This window comes from Cucurbita pepo, chromosome 4 (assembly GCF_057944985.1).
Source record: "Cucurbita pepo subsp. pepo isolate OVF chromosome 4, ASM5794498v1, whole genome shotgun sequence".
NCBI lineage: Eukaryota > Viridiplantae > Streptophyta > Magnoliopsida > Cucurbitales > Cucurbitaceae > Cucurbita > Cucurbita pepo.
The window spans coordinates 536839-554025 of NC_141801.1; the positions used below are offsets into that span (position 1 = coordinate 536839).

General features: G+C 37.1%; 4 protein-coding genes across 6 annotated transcripts; 2 read left to right on the plus strand and 2 right to left on the minus strand.

Moving 5' to 3' along the window:
- The first annotated feature begins 1708 nt into the window (after positions 1-1708).
- On the plus strand, positions 1709-3781 carry LOC111792229 (E3 ubiquitin-protein ligase RMA1H1). Of its 3 annotated transcripts, XM_087123447.1 has the most exons (3): positions 1709-1965; positions 2619-2703; positions 2872-3781. In XM_087123447.1, exon 3 carries the CDS (start codon positions 2909-2911, stop codon positions 3599-3601), a length of 693 nt encoding a protein of 230 aa, XP_086979573.1. In that variant the 5' UTR covers positions 1709-1965; positions 2619-2703; positions 2872-2908; the 3' UTR covers positions 3602-3781. The 3 variants fall into 3 exon arrangements, with proteins under 3 accessions (XP_086979573.1, XP_023529346.1, XP_023529344.1); XM_023673578.2 differs by lacking the exon at positions 2619-2703 and having other exon boundaries at positions 1709-1989; XM_023673576.2 differs by lacking the exon at positions 2619-2703.
- Positions 3782-5645: 1864 nt separating this feature from the next.
- On the minus strand, positions 5646-8398 carry LOC111793986 (pentatricopeptide repeat-containing protein At2g20710, mitochondrial). Its single transcript, XM_023676081.2, has 2 exons — positions 8064-8398; positions 5646-7161 (listed from the first exon to the last, which is right to left on the minus strand). Exons 1-2 carry the CDS (start codon positions 8331-8333, stop codon positions 5893-5895), a joined length of 1539 nt encoding a protein of 512 aa, XP_023531849.1. The 5' UTR covers positions 8334-8398; the 3' UTR covers positions 5646-5892.
- A 3069-nt stretch (positions 8399-11467) lies between these two features.
- LOC111793578 (expansin-B3) lies at positions 11468-13162 on the plus strand. The gene is made up of 4 exons (XM_023675527.2): positions 11468-11771; positions 11924-12230; positions 12308-12437; positions 12788-13162. Exons 1-4 carry the CDS (start codon positions 11576-11578, stop codon positions 12980-12982), a joined length of 828 nt encoding a protein of 275 aa, XP_023531295.1. The 5' UTR covers positions 11468-11575; the 3' UTR covers positions 12983-13162.
- Positions 13163-14377: 1215 nt separating this feature from the next.
- Positions 14378-15353, minus strand: LOC111794095 (NDR1/HIN1-like protein 13). The gene has a single exon (XM_023676229.2). It carries the CDS (start codon positions 15141-15143, stop codon positions 14439-14441), a length of 705 nt encoding a protein of 234 aa, XP_023531997.1. The 5' UTR covers positions 15144-15353; the 3' UTR covers positions 14378-14438.
- Between the last annotated feature and the right edge of the window lie 1834 nt (positions 15354-17187).

Consider the following 17187-nt stretch of genomic DNA (forward strand, 5'->3'; position numbering starts at 1 on the left):
CTATTACTTATTAGAACGAAATATATATATTTTAAAATAATTATTAAAATAATTAATTTAACGAAAATATGATATATCGGGAAATTGCCACGTGCGGATAGATATTCTAGAATGTGAATTAATTATTTGAAAAAATAAAATTGTCTAAATGGAGCAATGACAGGCCACCACGTTTACAAATTATTCCACTTGACGAATTTACCCTCACCTTTAAATAACTTTATTGTTTTTTTAAACTAAATTAATAAAAATAAAAATAAAAAACTTTTTATCTCAAAAATACCCTTAAATTTTAATCTAATGGAGGCACTGAAAAAAGAACGTACACTGTATAATGCTTTAAAACGTGTCTTAATCACCATATCTTTAAGAACAGTCTCGTTTGAATGTGATATCGGTTTCTTCACGTACTCTTAATTTACTTTAGAGCCACACGCCCACCTGTTTCTGTCTCGGTTCGACCCCAGACTGTTTCTATAGCAAGAAATTTTCCGCTTATATCTCGGAGTGGCGTCCCTACGAACAAAATTAAGTATAATTAGTTTTCCTTCTATTCCAAGAAAAGGCAAATACAAACATTGCACATGGTCTCTTGTGCAAAATAATTGTTCTTTTTCTCATAATATTTAAATAAAAATTTTATATTTTGCAACATTATTGTATCTTATAATGCACTCTTATACACTAAAATTCTTAAATTCATTTAATTAATATTTACTTTTTTTTTAATTAAATAAAAACACTTATTATTAATATTATCTTTGTATTAGTTACCTTTCTTTTTACTATTATATATATATATACATACATACATATATATATATATATATATATATATATACATACATACATACATATGCATATACATGTATATATATATGCATATATACACACACATGTATATATATATATATACATATAAACATGCATATATATACATACATATATTTACATACATACATATATATATATATACATACATACATACATATGCATATATATTTATATATATATATGCATTATATGTATGTACATATGATATATGTACACATATATATACATATATATACACACATATGTGTATATATATATATATGTGTGTGTGTGTGGTTGAAGCTTCTAGAAGGAATCAACATCAATAATTAAAATCTAAAAAAATAAGCAATCTTCTAGAACCCAACAATTTTTATAGTGAATTTAATTTATTAATTTCTTCAATTTCTCAATTATTTCTTAATAGAGTCAAATTTTAATTATAACCATTTAATAATGATTTGATTTTGAATTAATACTTTCAATTAAATATATATATATATATATATATTTAGTATTTCAAGAAAATAATTACAATTTTATAATTTTAATTTTCTTGATAAAATAAATAAACAAAATTAGAGAAAAAAAATTAATTAATTAATTTGACTACTGGCATTTTAATATTGGGTATGGTCTTCAAGATTGAAAAAAACGTCTTTATTCAACAAATACAAAATAATGGTTATTGATGTTTAAAGTTATTTAAATTTTATAATCTGAAAATTAAAAAATTAAATTGGTTTAAATAAATTAAAAATTAAGAATTATATTTTAAAGTTTGGTTGAAATTGGAGGAAAGATTGGGATAATGACACGTAGCAGTGAGATTTTCTTTTTTTGAATTAAATTATTATTATTATTATTATTTTGTTGAAAATTAAAAGAACGAAGAGTAAACGGTGTTGAAATTTAGCGCCTTTAAATCTCTGCGTTGAGGACTCTTCCCTCTCATCTTCCTTCACGTTCTTCAATTTCTTCTTCTTCTTCTTCTTCTTCGATTCGAATTTTCCTCTGATTTCGCTCTTTTTCTTTGATTGTTTGCGGCGATTTTCCATTGGAGCTCTGTGATTTAGCGGCACGAAGTTTCATAGCCCTAAATTTTACGATCTACTTCTCAACTCAATTCCAGTGCGTCTCTGAATCGAATCGGTAATTTCCTCGTCTCAAATTTTGGTATGTTAGGAAATGGAACTTGAAGATTTCGAGTGTTGAACTTGATTGTTTTTTTATCTTCTTCTGTGGCCGATTCTTGATCGGAAAGTGTTCTTCCATCTTCAATTGAAATTTTAATTTTCGACTTAATGAAGGAACCGCTCTATGGCTTGGAAATGAAGTTAGTTTCCTGTTTTCGTTATGAAATTCTAAAGACTTTTCATCGGAAGAAGATTTGATAGCTCATAGTTCTAACTGCATAAAGATTCAGTGTTCTATCTGCATGTTTACTTGATTTTCTATGTGACTGGTCTTTGAAATCCATTTCAGATTGTTAGAAATGTTCTAGAAATCTGGATTTAGATATGGATTTGCTTGTTTTAGAAGTGATAGTTTAGTTTGGAGGTCGAATCTTTATTTAATAGAGAGGAAATTGCCAATTCCGTGAAGAGTTCTAATCCAAATGTCATTATCTGCTGACTCTTCCATGTTTGGTTTTTTTGTTTTCTATTGATTAACGTGCGGAATTACTCAAGATTTATTTATGTTAGATCTGAATATGGATAGTTTAAATCCAGAAACGTTTCTAGAAGGTCAACTCCCAAATAGAATTTAAATTTTTTGGATTGGCTCTTGCTTTAAGTATGCAGGCGGAGGCATTAACCATGTGTTTGTCTTTATAACATTCTCAAGAGCTCTTAATCTCCTTGGCCCTATCTTTCCTTGGGGTTGAAGGTATTCATTGTTGTAAAAAGAGCCAGAACAAGTTCATCTTCTTCATGTGCATATGAATTTACTTGTTCTTGTTGTCCTGTTCTATTTATATCATCTCTATTTCTTCAATTCTGCATTAGTTTTGTGGGTTTTGATCCAAAATTGATCTGAAATTTTATGATTTGGCAGTTTTGGTATCTCAGAAGGGTTCTTTACTACAGAGTATATGGACATGGAGCAGTACTTTGAGGAGATTAGTTCATTTGGAGAAAACAAGTCTTCTGTGGAGAATTGGAAATTAGCTTTGGATGCCATGGCAGAAACTCAATGTGATTCCTCTGGGCTATTTGACTGTAACATATGCTTAGAGACTGTGAAAGATCCTGTTGTTACACTTTGTGGCCATCTCTTTTGCTGGCCCTGTATTTACAAATGGCTTCATTTTCAGGACAGCTCTACAGAAAAACAAGGCCAACGACTCCAGCAATGTCCGGTTTGTAAGGCGGAAGTTTCTGATGCTACACTAGTCCCGCTCTATGGCAAAGGTGAAACCCAAGATCCATTCGAAAGCAAGAATTCGCAGCTTGGAATCGTCGTCCCTCGTCGGCCTCAAGGACCTGCTTGCTTTGAGTCACCAAGGGCAACCTCTCACCCTTACCCTCACCCTGTTCTTCAATTCCAGCAAGGAAATTTATCAGATCAGTCGAACATTTACTATGCTGAAGGAGTATTCGGAGAAATGGTTTATGCGAGAATGTTCGGTGCGATAACGAATCTATATTCATATCCGAACTCGTATCCTCTTGTGTGGAGCAGTAGTCCTAGGATCAGAAGGCATATTTTGCAGACGGATGAATCACTCAACAGAATCTGTATCTTTCTTTTCTGTTGCTCAATTATCTGTCTTCTATTGTTCTGAGGCGTAGGTTTTTGGTTTTTGTCTCCGACCCATTGTAAAAGAATCGTAGTTCGAACACTGCATGATTGCGGATCGAGTCTGATGTAGGTGTGGCTGAGTGTTGGTGGCGATGTTGCCCCTTTGCCTGCCCTTCTTTTGCAGTTGATGTAAATAATAATTTTGCTTACAGCCTCATTTACATGGATTCTATTGCATTCTTGACTCTTGGATAACTTGATTGGCCAGTTTCAAACTAACAAAACAGATATTGAAATCGCGGTGCATGGACCGCTTTCGGAGCAAGTACCTAAAAGATTTGGTAGATCTCTTTTCAAGTTAACCATATCTTAAATTGTCAATAAACAATCCATGTGAATCAAGCATTGAAAAGATGACAAAAAAACATCACCTTCTATTGTGGGTCGAAACAGTCGAAACAGGGGTAATGGACCGAGTCTAAGGTCGACAATCCATGGCTATGGCATCCTAGAGCTGTTGGTAGCCAACAGTTCAAATCAAACATATAGACTTGACTCTAGAGATTGCACTCAGCACCCTGTTTTTGACTTCTCTTAATTGTTTATGATATCATAAAGATTGATAGAGGCCATAACTTTAACAAACAAACAATCTAAATCTGAAAAAGACATTCATTTCTTCGTTCTTCACTTCAACCTTCTTGGTAAAAGGTTCTAAAATAATATGGTAATAGGTGTGGTAATAGATCAGCTTACTATTGCTTTTGGTCAATCAAAACTACAATTAAAAGATTAACCAACCAATCAAAATCAGTCGAAAACCCATCAAAACCCTGTAAATCAACTAAAACTGTATAAAACTAACTAAAGTCGACTAAGACGGTATAAAACTAACTGAAGTCGACAAGGACTGCATAAAACTAACTAAAGCCGACAAGGACTGCATAAAACTATGAAGTCGATTAAGACTGCATAAAACTAATTAAAGTCGACAAACACTGTATAAAACTAACTAAAGTCGACAAACACGGTATAAAACTAACTAAAGTCGACCATGACTGTATAAAACTAACTAAAGTCGACCAGGACTACATAAAACTAACTAAAGCAGACCATGACTGTATAAAACTAACTAAAGTCGACCAAAACTGTATAAAACTAACTGAAGTCGACTAAGAATGTATAATACTAACTGAAGTCGACAAGGACTGCATAAAACTAACTAAAGTCGACAAGGACTGCACAAAACTAATTAAAGTCGACAAACACTGTATAAAACTAACTAAAGACGACTACGACTGTATAAAACTAACTAAAGTCGACCATGACTGTATAAAACTAACTAAAGTCGACCAAAATGGTATAAAATAACTAAAGTCGACCAGGACTGCATAAAACTAACTAAAGCAGACCAACATTGTATAAAACTAACTAGGGTCGATTAAGACTGCTTAAAACTAATTAAAGTCGACCAACACTGTACAAAACTAACTAAAGTCGACCAAAACTGTATAAAATAACTGAAGTTGGATAAGACTGTATAAAACTAACTAAAGTCGACCAAAACTATATAAAACCAAGTAAAGACGACCAAATCCGAAACAACCAACAAATTCCAATTTTCAATTTCTAAAACGAAACTGGTCAGAAAGTACTGCTTCTGCTAGTTGGTTAATGTTCAGTTTCTGCTTGCACTCCAAGCAGAAGCTCCATTTTCTACTAATATGGGAAGAGTCATAGTCAACAAGATTCAAGATTATGCATGTTTCTATCAGAAGCTCCACTTGCAAAAGTCCCTACAGATCTTAAGCAAAAGAGTTCTTGCCCTCTGCTAGTGAAAAGACTAGAGAAACAACATTGAGACTGAATGAAAATATTCCACTTCTTATGTAACGGCCCATATCCACTGCTAGCAGATATTGTCCTCTTTGGGCTTTCCCTTTCGGACTTCCCCTCAAGGCTTTAAAACGCGTCGGCTAGGGGAAGGTTTCCACACTCTTATAAATGGTGGTTTGTTCTCCCCCCAACCAATGTGGGACATCACATCTTATCCTTCTGCTAGTCAAAAGACATGGTGATCGGTGAAATGAAAAATATAATGCATACTCAAATTTTGATTTCCAAGGCTTCACATGGCATACAAGGTGAAAAACAGGTTCAAAGGAAGAAAAAATTGTAGATACCAACTACCTGTACTCTGACTATTAGCAGAAGATAAGATTTCCAAATTACAGAAACTAAATATCTTGAAACTATAGGGATCAAATTTGCAATCTAGCCAAAATTGATACCGTGCTATAACAAGGATGACGGGTGGAGAGGAACAAAAACACTTCACTTCATATCGGAAGTCTCTTCATTCTTTAGCACCTCAGCAAAGTTGAGCTTGTTTAGATCCGAAGCATGATCGATTCTCTCAATATGACCGTCCAGGCCGAATTGATGAAGGGCACTTGACGTTTGGTTGTCACTGTGGATATAATCTACTAATCTATCGTTAATATGTGAGGAGATAATGTTGTGTTTCCCAAGAAGTCTCACAATTTCCTCTGCTGCCTCCACATTTCCATTTGTTTTCAAGTATTCAAGACATGCGGCCAAGGTATAATAATTAGGCTTCCATCCAGGTGGACTAGCTGAAATTGCTTTCTTCATAGCTTCCACTGCCTTCATCGTCTGACCATTGGCATGATATCCAGTTGCTAGTCGGTCCCAAGTGTTTGCTTGTGGCTCCTTGCCATTCTCCATAAGCCTGTTTATATATGCTTCTGCCTTATCCACAAGTCCCTTCTTACAGTAACTATTTACCATCATGTTCGGTATTTTGAAGTCGAAACATGTATCACCTAATTCCCATTCCTTCAAGATTTCTTCAGCACCCTCAATATCATCCAGTTTCATTAATGAACTGATTATACAAAGATATCCTGTATTGTATCTTCTTTTCAGATTAGCGTACAAGTTCCAAACCCGATACACCTGATCCTTATTTCCGATAGCAGCATACAGTGTAATGAGACATTCATATGCAAACCACCTTTGCTTATCACCAATGAGGTGCTCTGATCTCTTCAACATCAGTAAACTTTTATCAGAAAGACCAGCTTTGAAGTATCCATTTGCTACGACGAAATACCCGTGCCAATCCATAGAAATTAGAGGGTCTGCCTCCATCTTCAACAAAAGCTTTTCCATGTTTGTTACATCGGAATTAGCTGCATATGCATTCATACGAATGTTGTATGTAAATCGATCACGAGCAATTCCCATCTCTTCCATCTCTTCTATTAATTCATCAAGTTTTTCATGTTTACCCAGATGAGCATAAAGGCCAAACATGGTATTATAAGGTAGTGGTGTTTTCAAAAATCCTAATTCCCTCATCTTCTCCATGAGTGCCTCTGCCTTTTCCAAATTTTTATCCTCTACGTAACAGTTAAGAAGTGCTCCATAGACCTTATAATCTCTTGAGGATTCCCTGATGCTGTTAAAATACTTCTCTGCTTGTTCCAAGCCATGAACCTTTGAAATTAAGTGCAACTGAATAGCAATGTCCCCTGGTGACGGTTCTTGGTTCCTTTCATTACTTATCCATTCACACAACTGTTGCCAAACGGATATCAATATTGTCAAATAGTGCATAACGAAGACAAATTTTCAGTTTACCATATTGGATGATGAAAGTCCCACATCGGCTAATTTAGGGAATGATCATGGGTTTATAGGGAATGATCATGGGTTTCTAAACAAAGAATACTCTCTCCATTGGTATGAGACCTTTTGGGGAAGCCCAAAGCAAAGCCATGAGAGCTTATGCTCAAAGTGGACAATATCATACCATTGTGAAGAGTCGTGTTCGTCTAACATGCTATCAGAGTCATGCCCTAAGCTTAGTCGTGCCAATAGATTGGTAAATCCTCAAATGTCGAACAAAGGACTCCAAGAAAAAAGGAGTCAGGCCTCCTCGAAGGCAGTAAAAAATGACTAAGACTCCAAAGGAGTCGAGCCTCGATTAAGGGGAGGCGTACTTTGTTCGAGGGGAGGTGTTGGATGATGAAAGTCCCACACCGGCTAATTTAGGGAATGATCATGGGTTTATAAACAAGAATACTCTCTCCATTGGTATGAGGCCTTTTGGGGAAGCCCAAAGTAAAGCCACGAGAGCTTATGCTCAAAGTTGACAATATCATACCATTGTGGAGAGTCGTGTTCGTCTAACATACCATATCTAGATGATCCGATTTCAATGCTTCTACATGAGTGAAGAAGACGAACAACAGAGATGTATGCCAAGTTGCACCAAAATTTCCATACAAAACTATCTCCACAATAGGGAAAGAGAACAATGCCATAACAATAAATGAATATTTAGATGCCATCCACTCTCCTCTTCGATCAATTAGACATTCATTATCATACGAAAGGGCCAGACCAGAAAAAGAAGAGCATTCTAAAGTATCGTACAGAAGTAGTAAAAATTAATATAATTTCAGAACAAGTGGTACCTGCAGAGCATGGTTGAAGCGACGGAACCTCCTGAGCTGCTTGATGAGCTTTTGGAGATCAGATTGCTTGACTTCTCGGCCTTCTTCTACCCACTGATCCAGCACGCTAACAATGGAGATTCGAGGATCGCCTGCCTGAGAAACTCTTAGGTAGAGAGAATCCTCTGGACTTCGAAAAGAAGTTGATCCTGAAGTTGAGTAGAATAGAGGCCGCAAGATCCTTGAATTGCAGTAACAACGCCATGGCTGCAAGGAATGGAGCTTCATCATGGTCAGTCACAGCACTGAGGAGCCGACGGGAGTTTCAGGCGGAGGGGTTAGGAGGGTTTGCGATCGCAACATTGGTGGCTCCATGGGCCTTCTACAGTGGCCCAGCCCATCAATTTAGGGCTCACTTTTCATCATTTAGGTTAATTTTTTATTAATTAAATTAATTTTAAGAACTCTAAAATTAAGTTAGACTCATCCTTTCTTTCCTTTTTAATGAAAAAAAAATCATTAAATTCCAAATTATCACGTCATTATTTATAAATTAATAAATTTTACATTTATGATCATTTATAAATTCATATATGTTTCAAATTTAATTTAAATGCAAACATGAAAAATTGGTATTACACCCAGGAATGAGTAATGTGACTATATATTGTCGGGGCCATTAGGTGCCAAATTCGGATTTTGAATTTTGATTTGAATCTTAAGTTACAAAATTGTATCAAAGTGGTTCCTCTTTCAATAAGATGTGGTTCGGGGATGAATCAGGGTAGAAGGTAGAGGACACGTGACACACATTTTGATCTGAATCCTAGGCATGAATCATTACAAATGGTATCAGAGAGATTGTGATGTCCCACATTGGTTGGGGAGGAGAATAAACCACCAGTCATAAGGGTGTGGAAACCTTCCCCTAGCAAACGCATTTTACTCGAAAGGGAAAGTCCAAAGAGGACAATATTTGCTAGCGGTGGATCTGGGTCGTTACAAATGGTATCAAAGTCATCCACCAAACGATGTGTCAGCCTTGTCGCTGTTCCCCGAAGGGGGTAGACACGAGGTGGTGTGCCAGTAATGACGCTGGCCCCAAAGGGGGTGGATTTGGGGGCGGTCCCACATCTTTTGGAGGAAGGAAAGAGTGCCAGCGAGAACGTTGGGCCCTAAAGGGGGTGGATTGTGATGTTCCACAATGGTTGTGGAGGAGAACAAACCACCATTTATAAAAGGGTGAAAACCTTCCCCTAGCAGACACGTTTTAAAGCCTCGAGGGGAAGCCCGAAAGGGAAAGCCCAAAGAGGACATGGGTCGTTACTCGGGCAAGCCCAAAGAGGACATGGGTCGTTACAGAGATACGCCCAAAGAGGACATGGGTCGTTACTCGGGCAAGCCCAAAGAGGAAATGGGTCATTACAGAGATACATCTCTCTCCATAAGATATTTCCCGTGAAAGGGAAAGCCCAAAGAGGACATGGGTCGTTACAGAGATACATCTCTCTCCATAAGATATGGTTTAGGGATGAACCAAAGTGGAACCAAAACCACATGCATACGAGAACGATCATGAGTATAAAAAGAAACGAAAGTCATTACGAGTAGAATCTTTGATTTTTTTTTTTTTTTTTTAAGTTCATATAAGAAACATATAAAATGATGGAATGGAAGAAAAAAAAAAAGTGGCACGTGCGAGCCAACTCAAGTCTATGGTACACCAAGGTGGATACGTGTAATGGGATAGTGGTGGAAATTCCATTCCCAGTCACGTGCGGGAAAAAGAAAAATAATAATTAATAAAATTATCGTGTAAACTATATAGTAAAATGATTAATTAGAGTTAATTTTAATGTCAAGCTCCATAGGGTCACATGATAATGATAATGATATGATATTAAATCATATTAATATCTCCTTATAAACATTTACAGCATAATATAATTTTAATAACAAAATAATGGAATAATTGCATTTATTAAAATAATAAAAAGCAATTATTGGAGTAATTTCCGGTTATAAAGACAGGCACGTGGCAGATTGGACATTCGATTCAACAACGTCCAATATTCTTCCACATGCATTCTAAAGTCATAATATCCTTTCCCTTTTATTTTATTTATTTATTTATTTATTTATTTATTTATTTATTCCACACATGGATTTGAGAATCAACTCTCTTTTCCTTTTTCTTTTCCACTTTTATTTTTTTATTAATTTTTTTAACCTTTTTTTTATCCATAGTAGGTAAAAAAAAAATCTAATATGACCAAAAATATCAAAATTTTAAAGTTTTGTTCATAAGCCACCGACACTCGGGTTTTGTTTTCGGATGTAAGGTCATAATCAAAATATAATATAATTTAATATGTATACTGTGTTTGATATTAGGGTTTTGTTTTCGGATATAAGGTCGTAATCACACTGTAAGTGAGATATTATTACTATAATTTGGGTTTTGTTTTTGGACATAAGATCGTATCGTGTTTCCGTGAGATGTGAATTTTACCAAGAGTAGCTAGATATTTGTTCAAAGGTTAGTCCTCCTCTTGTTCACTAGCAGTGTTTGAACACGAGTTAACTTACAAAAGAACGAAGAAAATCATGTGGGAGAAAATGGGTCGTTGAATATAAATAGGGCAAAAATAAACCCTTTTTCGTCTGGGTATTTTTGTCGTGTTCTGTGGAAAAATATGACGATGTTCGTCTAGATCTCAGCAGAACTATCGGTTTTAGAAAAATAACGACAGAGTTTGTTTTGGATTGTTTTATCGTCGAGATCAGATAGTGATTCGTGGTAAGAAACCAAATTGTAGTAGATGAAGATTCAAGGCGTAGAAAATTTTAGTCTTTGCGTGACGTTGCCAAATGAAACGAAACGTTTAAAATTATATATATAAAAAATAAACTTTTAGATTAATATATTATCTTCAAATTTATTTATTTATTTTATTAAAAAAAAACTCAAATAATTCAGAAAGAAAGCAAAGCATCATTAGTGGAAAAAGGCAGTGCACGTGATCGATGGGGCAAAGCATCTCACAACCCAACAAATAATTGCTTCAAAGGTCAACAAAATCTGTAAAATCACCAACTCTCAAAACGACGTCGTTCCCAATTCCCAACCGCCATTTCATTTTTCGACCGTTATCGTTTCGCCCAACCCCAATAAATAAATAAATAAATAAATAAATAAATTTATTAACGGTCAGGACGAAAACGACGACGTAATATCTGTTGGATTGTCATCCAAGCCGGCACCCGAAATTCTTGCCATAACTGCCGGTGGGCCCATTTATTATTGATACCCATTGGCCCACCGTAATTAAACCAAAAAATGAGGGCAAAATCGTCATTTCGTACAAATAATATTATATTTACACACATTATAAAACCTTCTTTAATTCCAACTTCCTTGGCATCTCAAAAACTGTCGGCAGGGCGCTGTGGACCGACAACTACTTTTCCACTGTTTTTTTTCCCAACCTGGTAGTTCACGGCGTCGCCGCCGACTTACAACCACCGTCAACATGCAGCTCCGCCGTGGCCATGCTACATTTTCGTCTTGTGGGTACTTATGGAGTGGGATAATGTTGGTGAATATGGTCGTAATGGGGAAGTTTCTTCTCGTTGAATCAGCTCGGCCTCAAAACCGTACGTCAGCTTCTCATTGGCTCCCCGCCACCGCCACTTGGTACGGCAGCCCGGAAGGCGACGGCAGCGACGGTTGGTAAAATTAATTACTCAGTAATTTTTTAGAACCTAATTCAATTGCTAATTAAACTTTAATAGATTTTTACTCGAGAGAATTTTATTGATATTTTTTAGTCACGAACGTATGAATTTGAGTCGTAATTTTGGAGGCGTAATGGTTTCAGGTGGGGCATGTGGGTATGGTAGTTTGGTGGATGTGAAGCCATTTAAGGCAAGAGTTGGTGCAGTGAGCCCTGTCTTATTCAAGGACGGTGAAGGATGTGGCGCATGCTATAAAGTCCGTTGCTTGGACCGAACCATATGCTCCAAACGAGCCGTTACCATAATAGTCACCGACGAGTGTCCCGGTGGCTATTGCTCCAATGGTCGCACCCACTTTGATCTTAGTGGCGCCGCTTTCGGCCGCATGGCTGTCGCGGGTGCCCACAGCCGTCTTCGTGACCGAGGCAAACTCTCAGTCGCTTACCGACGGTAAAGTTCTAATCTTTTGATTAAAATTATAATATCTTAATTGAGCTATACTCATGTTGATACAAAATTTTTAACAGGACTCCATGTTTGTATCGTGGGAAGAACATAGCCTTCCATGTAAACGAAGGTTCTACCGATCATTGGCTCTCGCTTTTAGTCGAGTTCGAGGATGGTGATGGAGATATTGGTTCGATGCAAATCAAACAAGTAAGCTTTTAATATCTGATTATTTACGTGATTGTGATCTGTAACATTTATATTAAATCGTTTAATGTTTATACAAACATAATAAATGTAATAACTATAGTATAATAAACTATATATTATAATGGGGAGATGTATCCATGTGACAAAGGGGCCACAATAGAGAAAAAATATCAAATTCAAAAAAGGGTAAGAGACAACACATAGTGAGCACGTTGAAATATAATGATATAGTTTAATTTTGGGTTGTCGCCATCTCATTTTGACTTTAATATACTTAAAAACTATATATTAAAAAAAATACATTATAGTTTAATAACTTTAGCTCGATATGATATGATAACGATGTGCAGGCAAAGTCGAGCGAGTGGATGGAAATGGCACACGTGTGGGGGGCGACGTGGTGCATAAATGGAGGACCTTTAGAGGGGCCATTCTCGGTGAAGCTAACCACGTTATCCACTGCCAAGACTCTCTCGACTAGAGATGTTATCCCGAAGAATTGGTCACCAAAGGCTACTTATACTTCCCGCTTGAACTTTTTATAAGAAATTAATATTTTATTTTAAGAGAGAAAAAAAAATTAAATAATAGTAATAATAATGTTTGGGTATTATCGTTTAGAAGTGGTAGCCATCTCCAAAGGGAGAGAGAGCGTATGTATTTTTGTTTATGTCTGTGTTAATTTTACTATGCATTTATATATATATATATATTTAATTTTGTAATTATAGTTTCACTCGAGTACGTTGGTGTTGGCATTGAATCTCGTTAAATTGAAGTCCACGACCCGAAAAAGTTTGAACTTTTGGGTTGGAGGCAGATTAACAGGCTATCAAGGTAGAAGATTGATCACGTGCTCAAAAGCCCGGTAAAGTTATCTCTTCCTAAATGAATATCGACAACAAACTATAAGCTTCTACGAGGAGCGATAATTAAAAGGGCCCAAATTTTAAAGATAAACAATGATTTATCGAGACGTTTTCTTAACCTTACAATAGCGGAATAGATATTATTAAAAAAAACAAAAATAAAGACGGGACACGTTAAATAAAGATAAAGGACATAAAGTCATCACCTCACATGCCAAATATATATATATATATATATATATATATATATATATATATATATATATATAGTGTGACCACGTAAAACATGGGAGGCTAAGATAGGATAACACTGGATAATATGTTGGATTTGGGCACATGGGGCTCGGCTAAGTGAGCGATTTCAGTGTTGACGACATATCTCTTTGTAGATATTTGATTCAAAAGTTAGGATTTTATTTGATAATCATTTAGATCTACGTTAAAATATCATCACTGACTCAATAGGTTCCGTGGTTCGAGAACGAGGATTGAATACCTACCAAGCTCGATGAGTCAAAGCTACAAACTATTATTCCTTCGTTAAAGCAGCCTATTTATACTCACACTAGATCTACCCCACCTCGGGTGGAGAAGGGAACGAAGCAAGGGTGTGAAAACCTCTCTCTAATATACAGGTTTTGAATCGTGAATCTGACAGGAATACGTAAATGATAGTTTTACAAAGCGGACTCCTTGGTCAACATGAGTGTGTTGTCACGACTTCTCTACGCCATGTTTGCAACCACCCCTCACGACCTCTGTTTTCATGGCCACCACGTCCTCTCGTGTGTGAGTAAGAGGTTATTCTCCTCCTCAAGTTAAAACCACTAACAATCCTCCACTCAAACAAAGTACACCATAGAACCTCCCCTGAGCCCGGTTAAGACTCAACTCCTTCTCTAAAGCTTTCAAACATTCTTTATCCGACACTTTAGTCCTTTTAACTACACACTCGAGAGCTCATACTTATAAACCCACGATCATTCCGAGCTCTCTCCCAACAAATTTCGTAACAATTCGAATAAAATATGATTATATATATATATATATATAAAAATGATATTATAAGGGTTAAAATAAAGAAGAATCTCCCATTAAATGGCCCAAAAATGAATGCCCACATCGTTACAATTCACAAGGTAGCACCGTAAGTATAATTACTCGACAAAATCCCAACTGTCTTGTTTGGGGACAAATTATCAACCACCAACGAACAATTCACAAGAACATTGATCTTCCTCAGCGCCAACCCTCCGATCACCACCGTCACCGGAACTTTCACCGCCACGAGCAGAGGAATCTTCCCACTATGTCTGTTCTGCATCAGCGCCTCTTGCAGCCCCGACCCAAATTCGCTAACCCCACTTAGCAAAATGCTTATATCCGTCACATTCCTCGGCGGTTGCCGGAAATTAGGAATCTTTCCGGCGCAGAGCATTGAATCATTGTAAAGAACAGAAACAGAGCTTCCTCTGCCGTAGATGAAGTCAATGTTTTCATTTGGGTTGTTGGATTCAACGATCACGATGAATTCTGTGTAAAGGCTGAAATCCGGTTTGACATTGAAGACGTGGACGTCGAAATCGGCGACTTTGTAAGAAGGGATTTTGGGTCTGTAAAACGTGACGATGAAATAGGCGAGGCTAAGTAGAACAAAGATGAAGAAACAGAGGAAAATGTAACAGATACAGATGCATTTTAAACAACAACGGCCACCGCCGCCGCCGGCTTTGGTATGGTATCTGGGGACGTTGCGGCGGTAGGGTGGAGGGCGGTGGCTGGTTTGGTGGTTGTCGGAGTGCATAATATATGTGGGTTTTGGCGGGGATTCTTCCATGGGAAAGGGTGGCACAGAGATGGGCTATATTGGCTATTGAAGTTTGAAGGGCGTTGACTGTTTGATGGGCATAGATCAACGTTTGAGACAGGATTGAAGGGATTTGAGTGTTGTTTTAGGGCATTGTTATGTGTTTGTGGATGAGAATCAAACGAGGTTCGTCTATCTGTTTCGGGTCTATTTTTAACACGAATGAAAGTAATGGCTAGCTTTTTCCCGACAAAGATCGATCATATAAGGAGAGGAAAAATATACTTTTGATCTCTAAACTTTCTGTAACCGTCCAAGCCCACTACTAACAAATATTGTCTGCATTGCGGAAAATTTCCCACTGCTGCCTCCCGTAGGAGTTTGGGCCGTGTCTCAGTCCCAGTGTGGCTGATCATCCTCTTAGACCAGCTACTGATCATCGCCTTGGTAAGTTATTGCCTCACCAACTAGTTAACCAGACGCAAGCCCCTCCTCGGGCGGATTCCTCCTTTTGCTCCTCAGCGTACAGGGTATTAGCAGCCGTTTCTAGCTGTTGTTCCCCTCCCAAGGGTAGGTTCTTACACGTTACTCACCCGTCCGCCACTGGAAACACCACTTCCCGTCCGACTTGCATGTGTTAAGCATGCCACCAACGTTCATCTTAAGCGAGGATCGAAGTCTCCATGAGATTCATAGTTGCATTACTTATAGCTTCCTTGTTCGTAGACAAAGCTAATTCGTGTTACGTACCACTGTTACTTTGAGGGGAAGGTCTAAGGAGGACAATATATGCTTGCAGTGAGCTTGAGTTGTTATGTTATACTTTCATAAAAGTAATCGGTTCGGGGTGCGGGTAGACTCTTTAGGCTCGTTTTGAGTTAGAGTTCGGCTTGTTAGGGCACTTTTTCATCTTGAAACGTCTCGAGAGAGAGAGACAGACAAAGATCCTATGACTTATTCCTTAAATCAATGATGTTTCAGAGTATATTTTGAATGTTGTCTGCGACAATAATTTCTCTTCCATAGGCTCGTTTGGTACCAAAAACACAGAGCAAATAGATGGACATGGTCCATGGCACAGGCCATTTATGATAGAGACAAAGATTCATGACACTTTCAGCTAGCTCTCAGAAACAACATAAATGACATTCATATCATATTGAGGATTCAAATTTATTACCTTCTCTCTCCTCTAAAAATTTCAAATTTTCGAGTGCCCGCTTTTGAAAATATCTTCAAAAAAAACTACAACAATGTGACAGACAGTTTTATACTGTTTGATGTCGGAAAGAGAAATTATAAAAGTACCCAATAGACTTGGAATGGTCACATTATCAAGCAAGTCGATGACATGGTCCTTCATGAGAGCTCTGATTCTAATCTTTGAACCATCCGTGGCTTGAGGATATCTCTCCATGAGCAAGCCCTCGAGGCATGTGGTCACTAGAGAACGAAAGGAAAAGAAAGGAGGAAATGGTGGAGAGCAAATGTATAACATCCCAAGCCCACCGCTAGTAAACATTGTCTACTTTGGTCCATTACGTATCACTGTCAACATTACAGTTTCAAAATGCATCTACCATGAAGAGGGTCTAGCCCTACTCCGACTAGTGACTAACTCTGATACCATTTGTAACAGCCCAAGCCCACCCCTAGTAGATATTGTCCGTGTGACCCCATTACATATCGTAGTCAGCCTCATAATTTTAAAACATGTCTACTAGGGAGAGGTTTCACACTCTTATAACGAATATTTCGTTCTCCTCTTATCGTGTTTATATTCCGTGATTGAGTGATTATCAGAAAACAGATAACGATTTAAAAAACAAACAACCAAATTATGACAATCTCGTTGAATAATTTGTCGGGTTTTACTCCTTTTGTTTGCATTTAATGGTGCATTGATTGTTCTTCACGTTTAAGGAGACACTTTCTATTCTGATCTTGTTTTTTTTCTCCTTCTTTGGTGGCGTTGCTTTTGGTAGCTCGGATTACCTGTGACCTCATCACTATAACTCAACAAAATCTTGCCTTTTGCTTGTGACTTGCTTCAATTCTCTCTCTTTTCCTTCAA

Bases quoted from the DNA above. Each gene is read 5' to 3' on its own strand.
- LOC111793986 (XM_023676081.2), bottom strand. From the start codon at position 8,333: ATGATGAAGCTCCATTCCTTGCAGCCATGGCGTTGTTACTGCAATTCA. The intron at 7,162-8,063 runs GTACCACTTGTT...GTTTGGCAACAG, and splicing joins GCTTCAACCATGCTCTGCAG to TTGTGTGAATGGATAAGTAA.
- LOC111793578 (XM_023675527.2), top strand. From the start codon at position 11,576: ATGCAGCTCCGCCGTGGCCATGCTACATTTTCGTCTTGTGGGTACTTA. The intron at 11,772-11,923 runs GTTGGTAAAATT...TAATGGTTTCAG, and splicing joins GGAAGGCGACGGCAGCGACG to GTGGGGCATGTGGGTATGGT. The intron at 12,438-12,787 runs GTAAGCTTTTAA...AACGATGTGCAG, and splicing joins GTTCGATGCAAATCAAACAA to GCAAAGTCGAGCGAGTGGAT.
- LOC111794095 (XM_023676229.2), bottom strand. From the start codon at position 15,143: ATGGAAGAATCCCCGCCAAAACCCACATATATTATGCACTCCGACAAC.
- LOC111792229 (XM_023673578.2), top strand. From the start codon at position 2,909: ATGGACATGGAGCAGTACTTTGAGGAGATTAGTTCATTTGGAGAAAAC.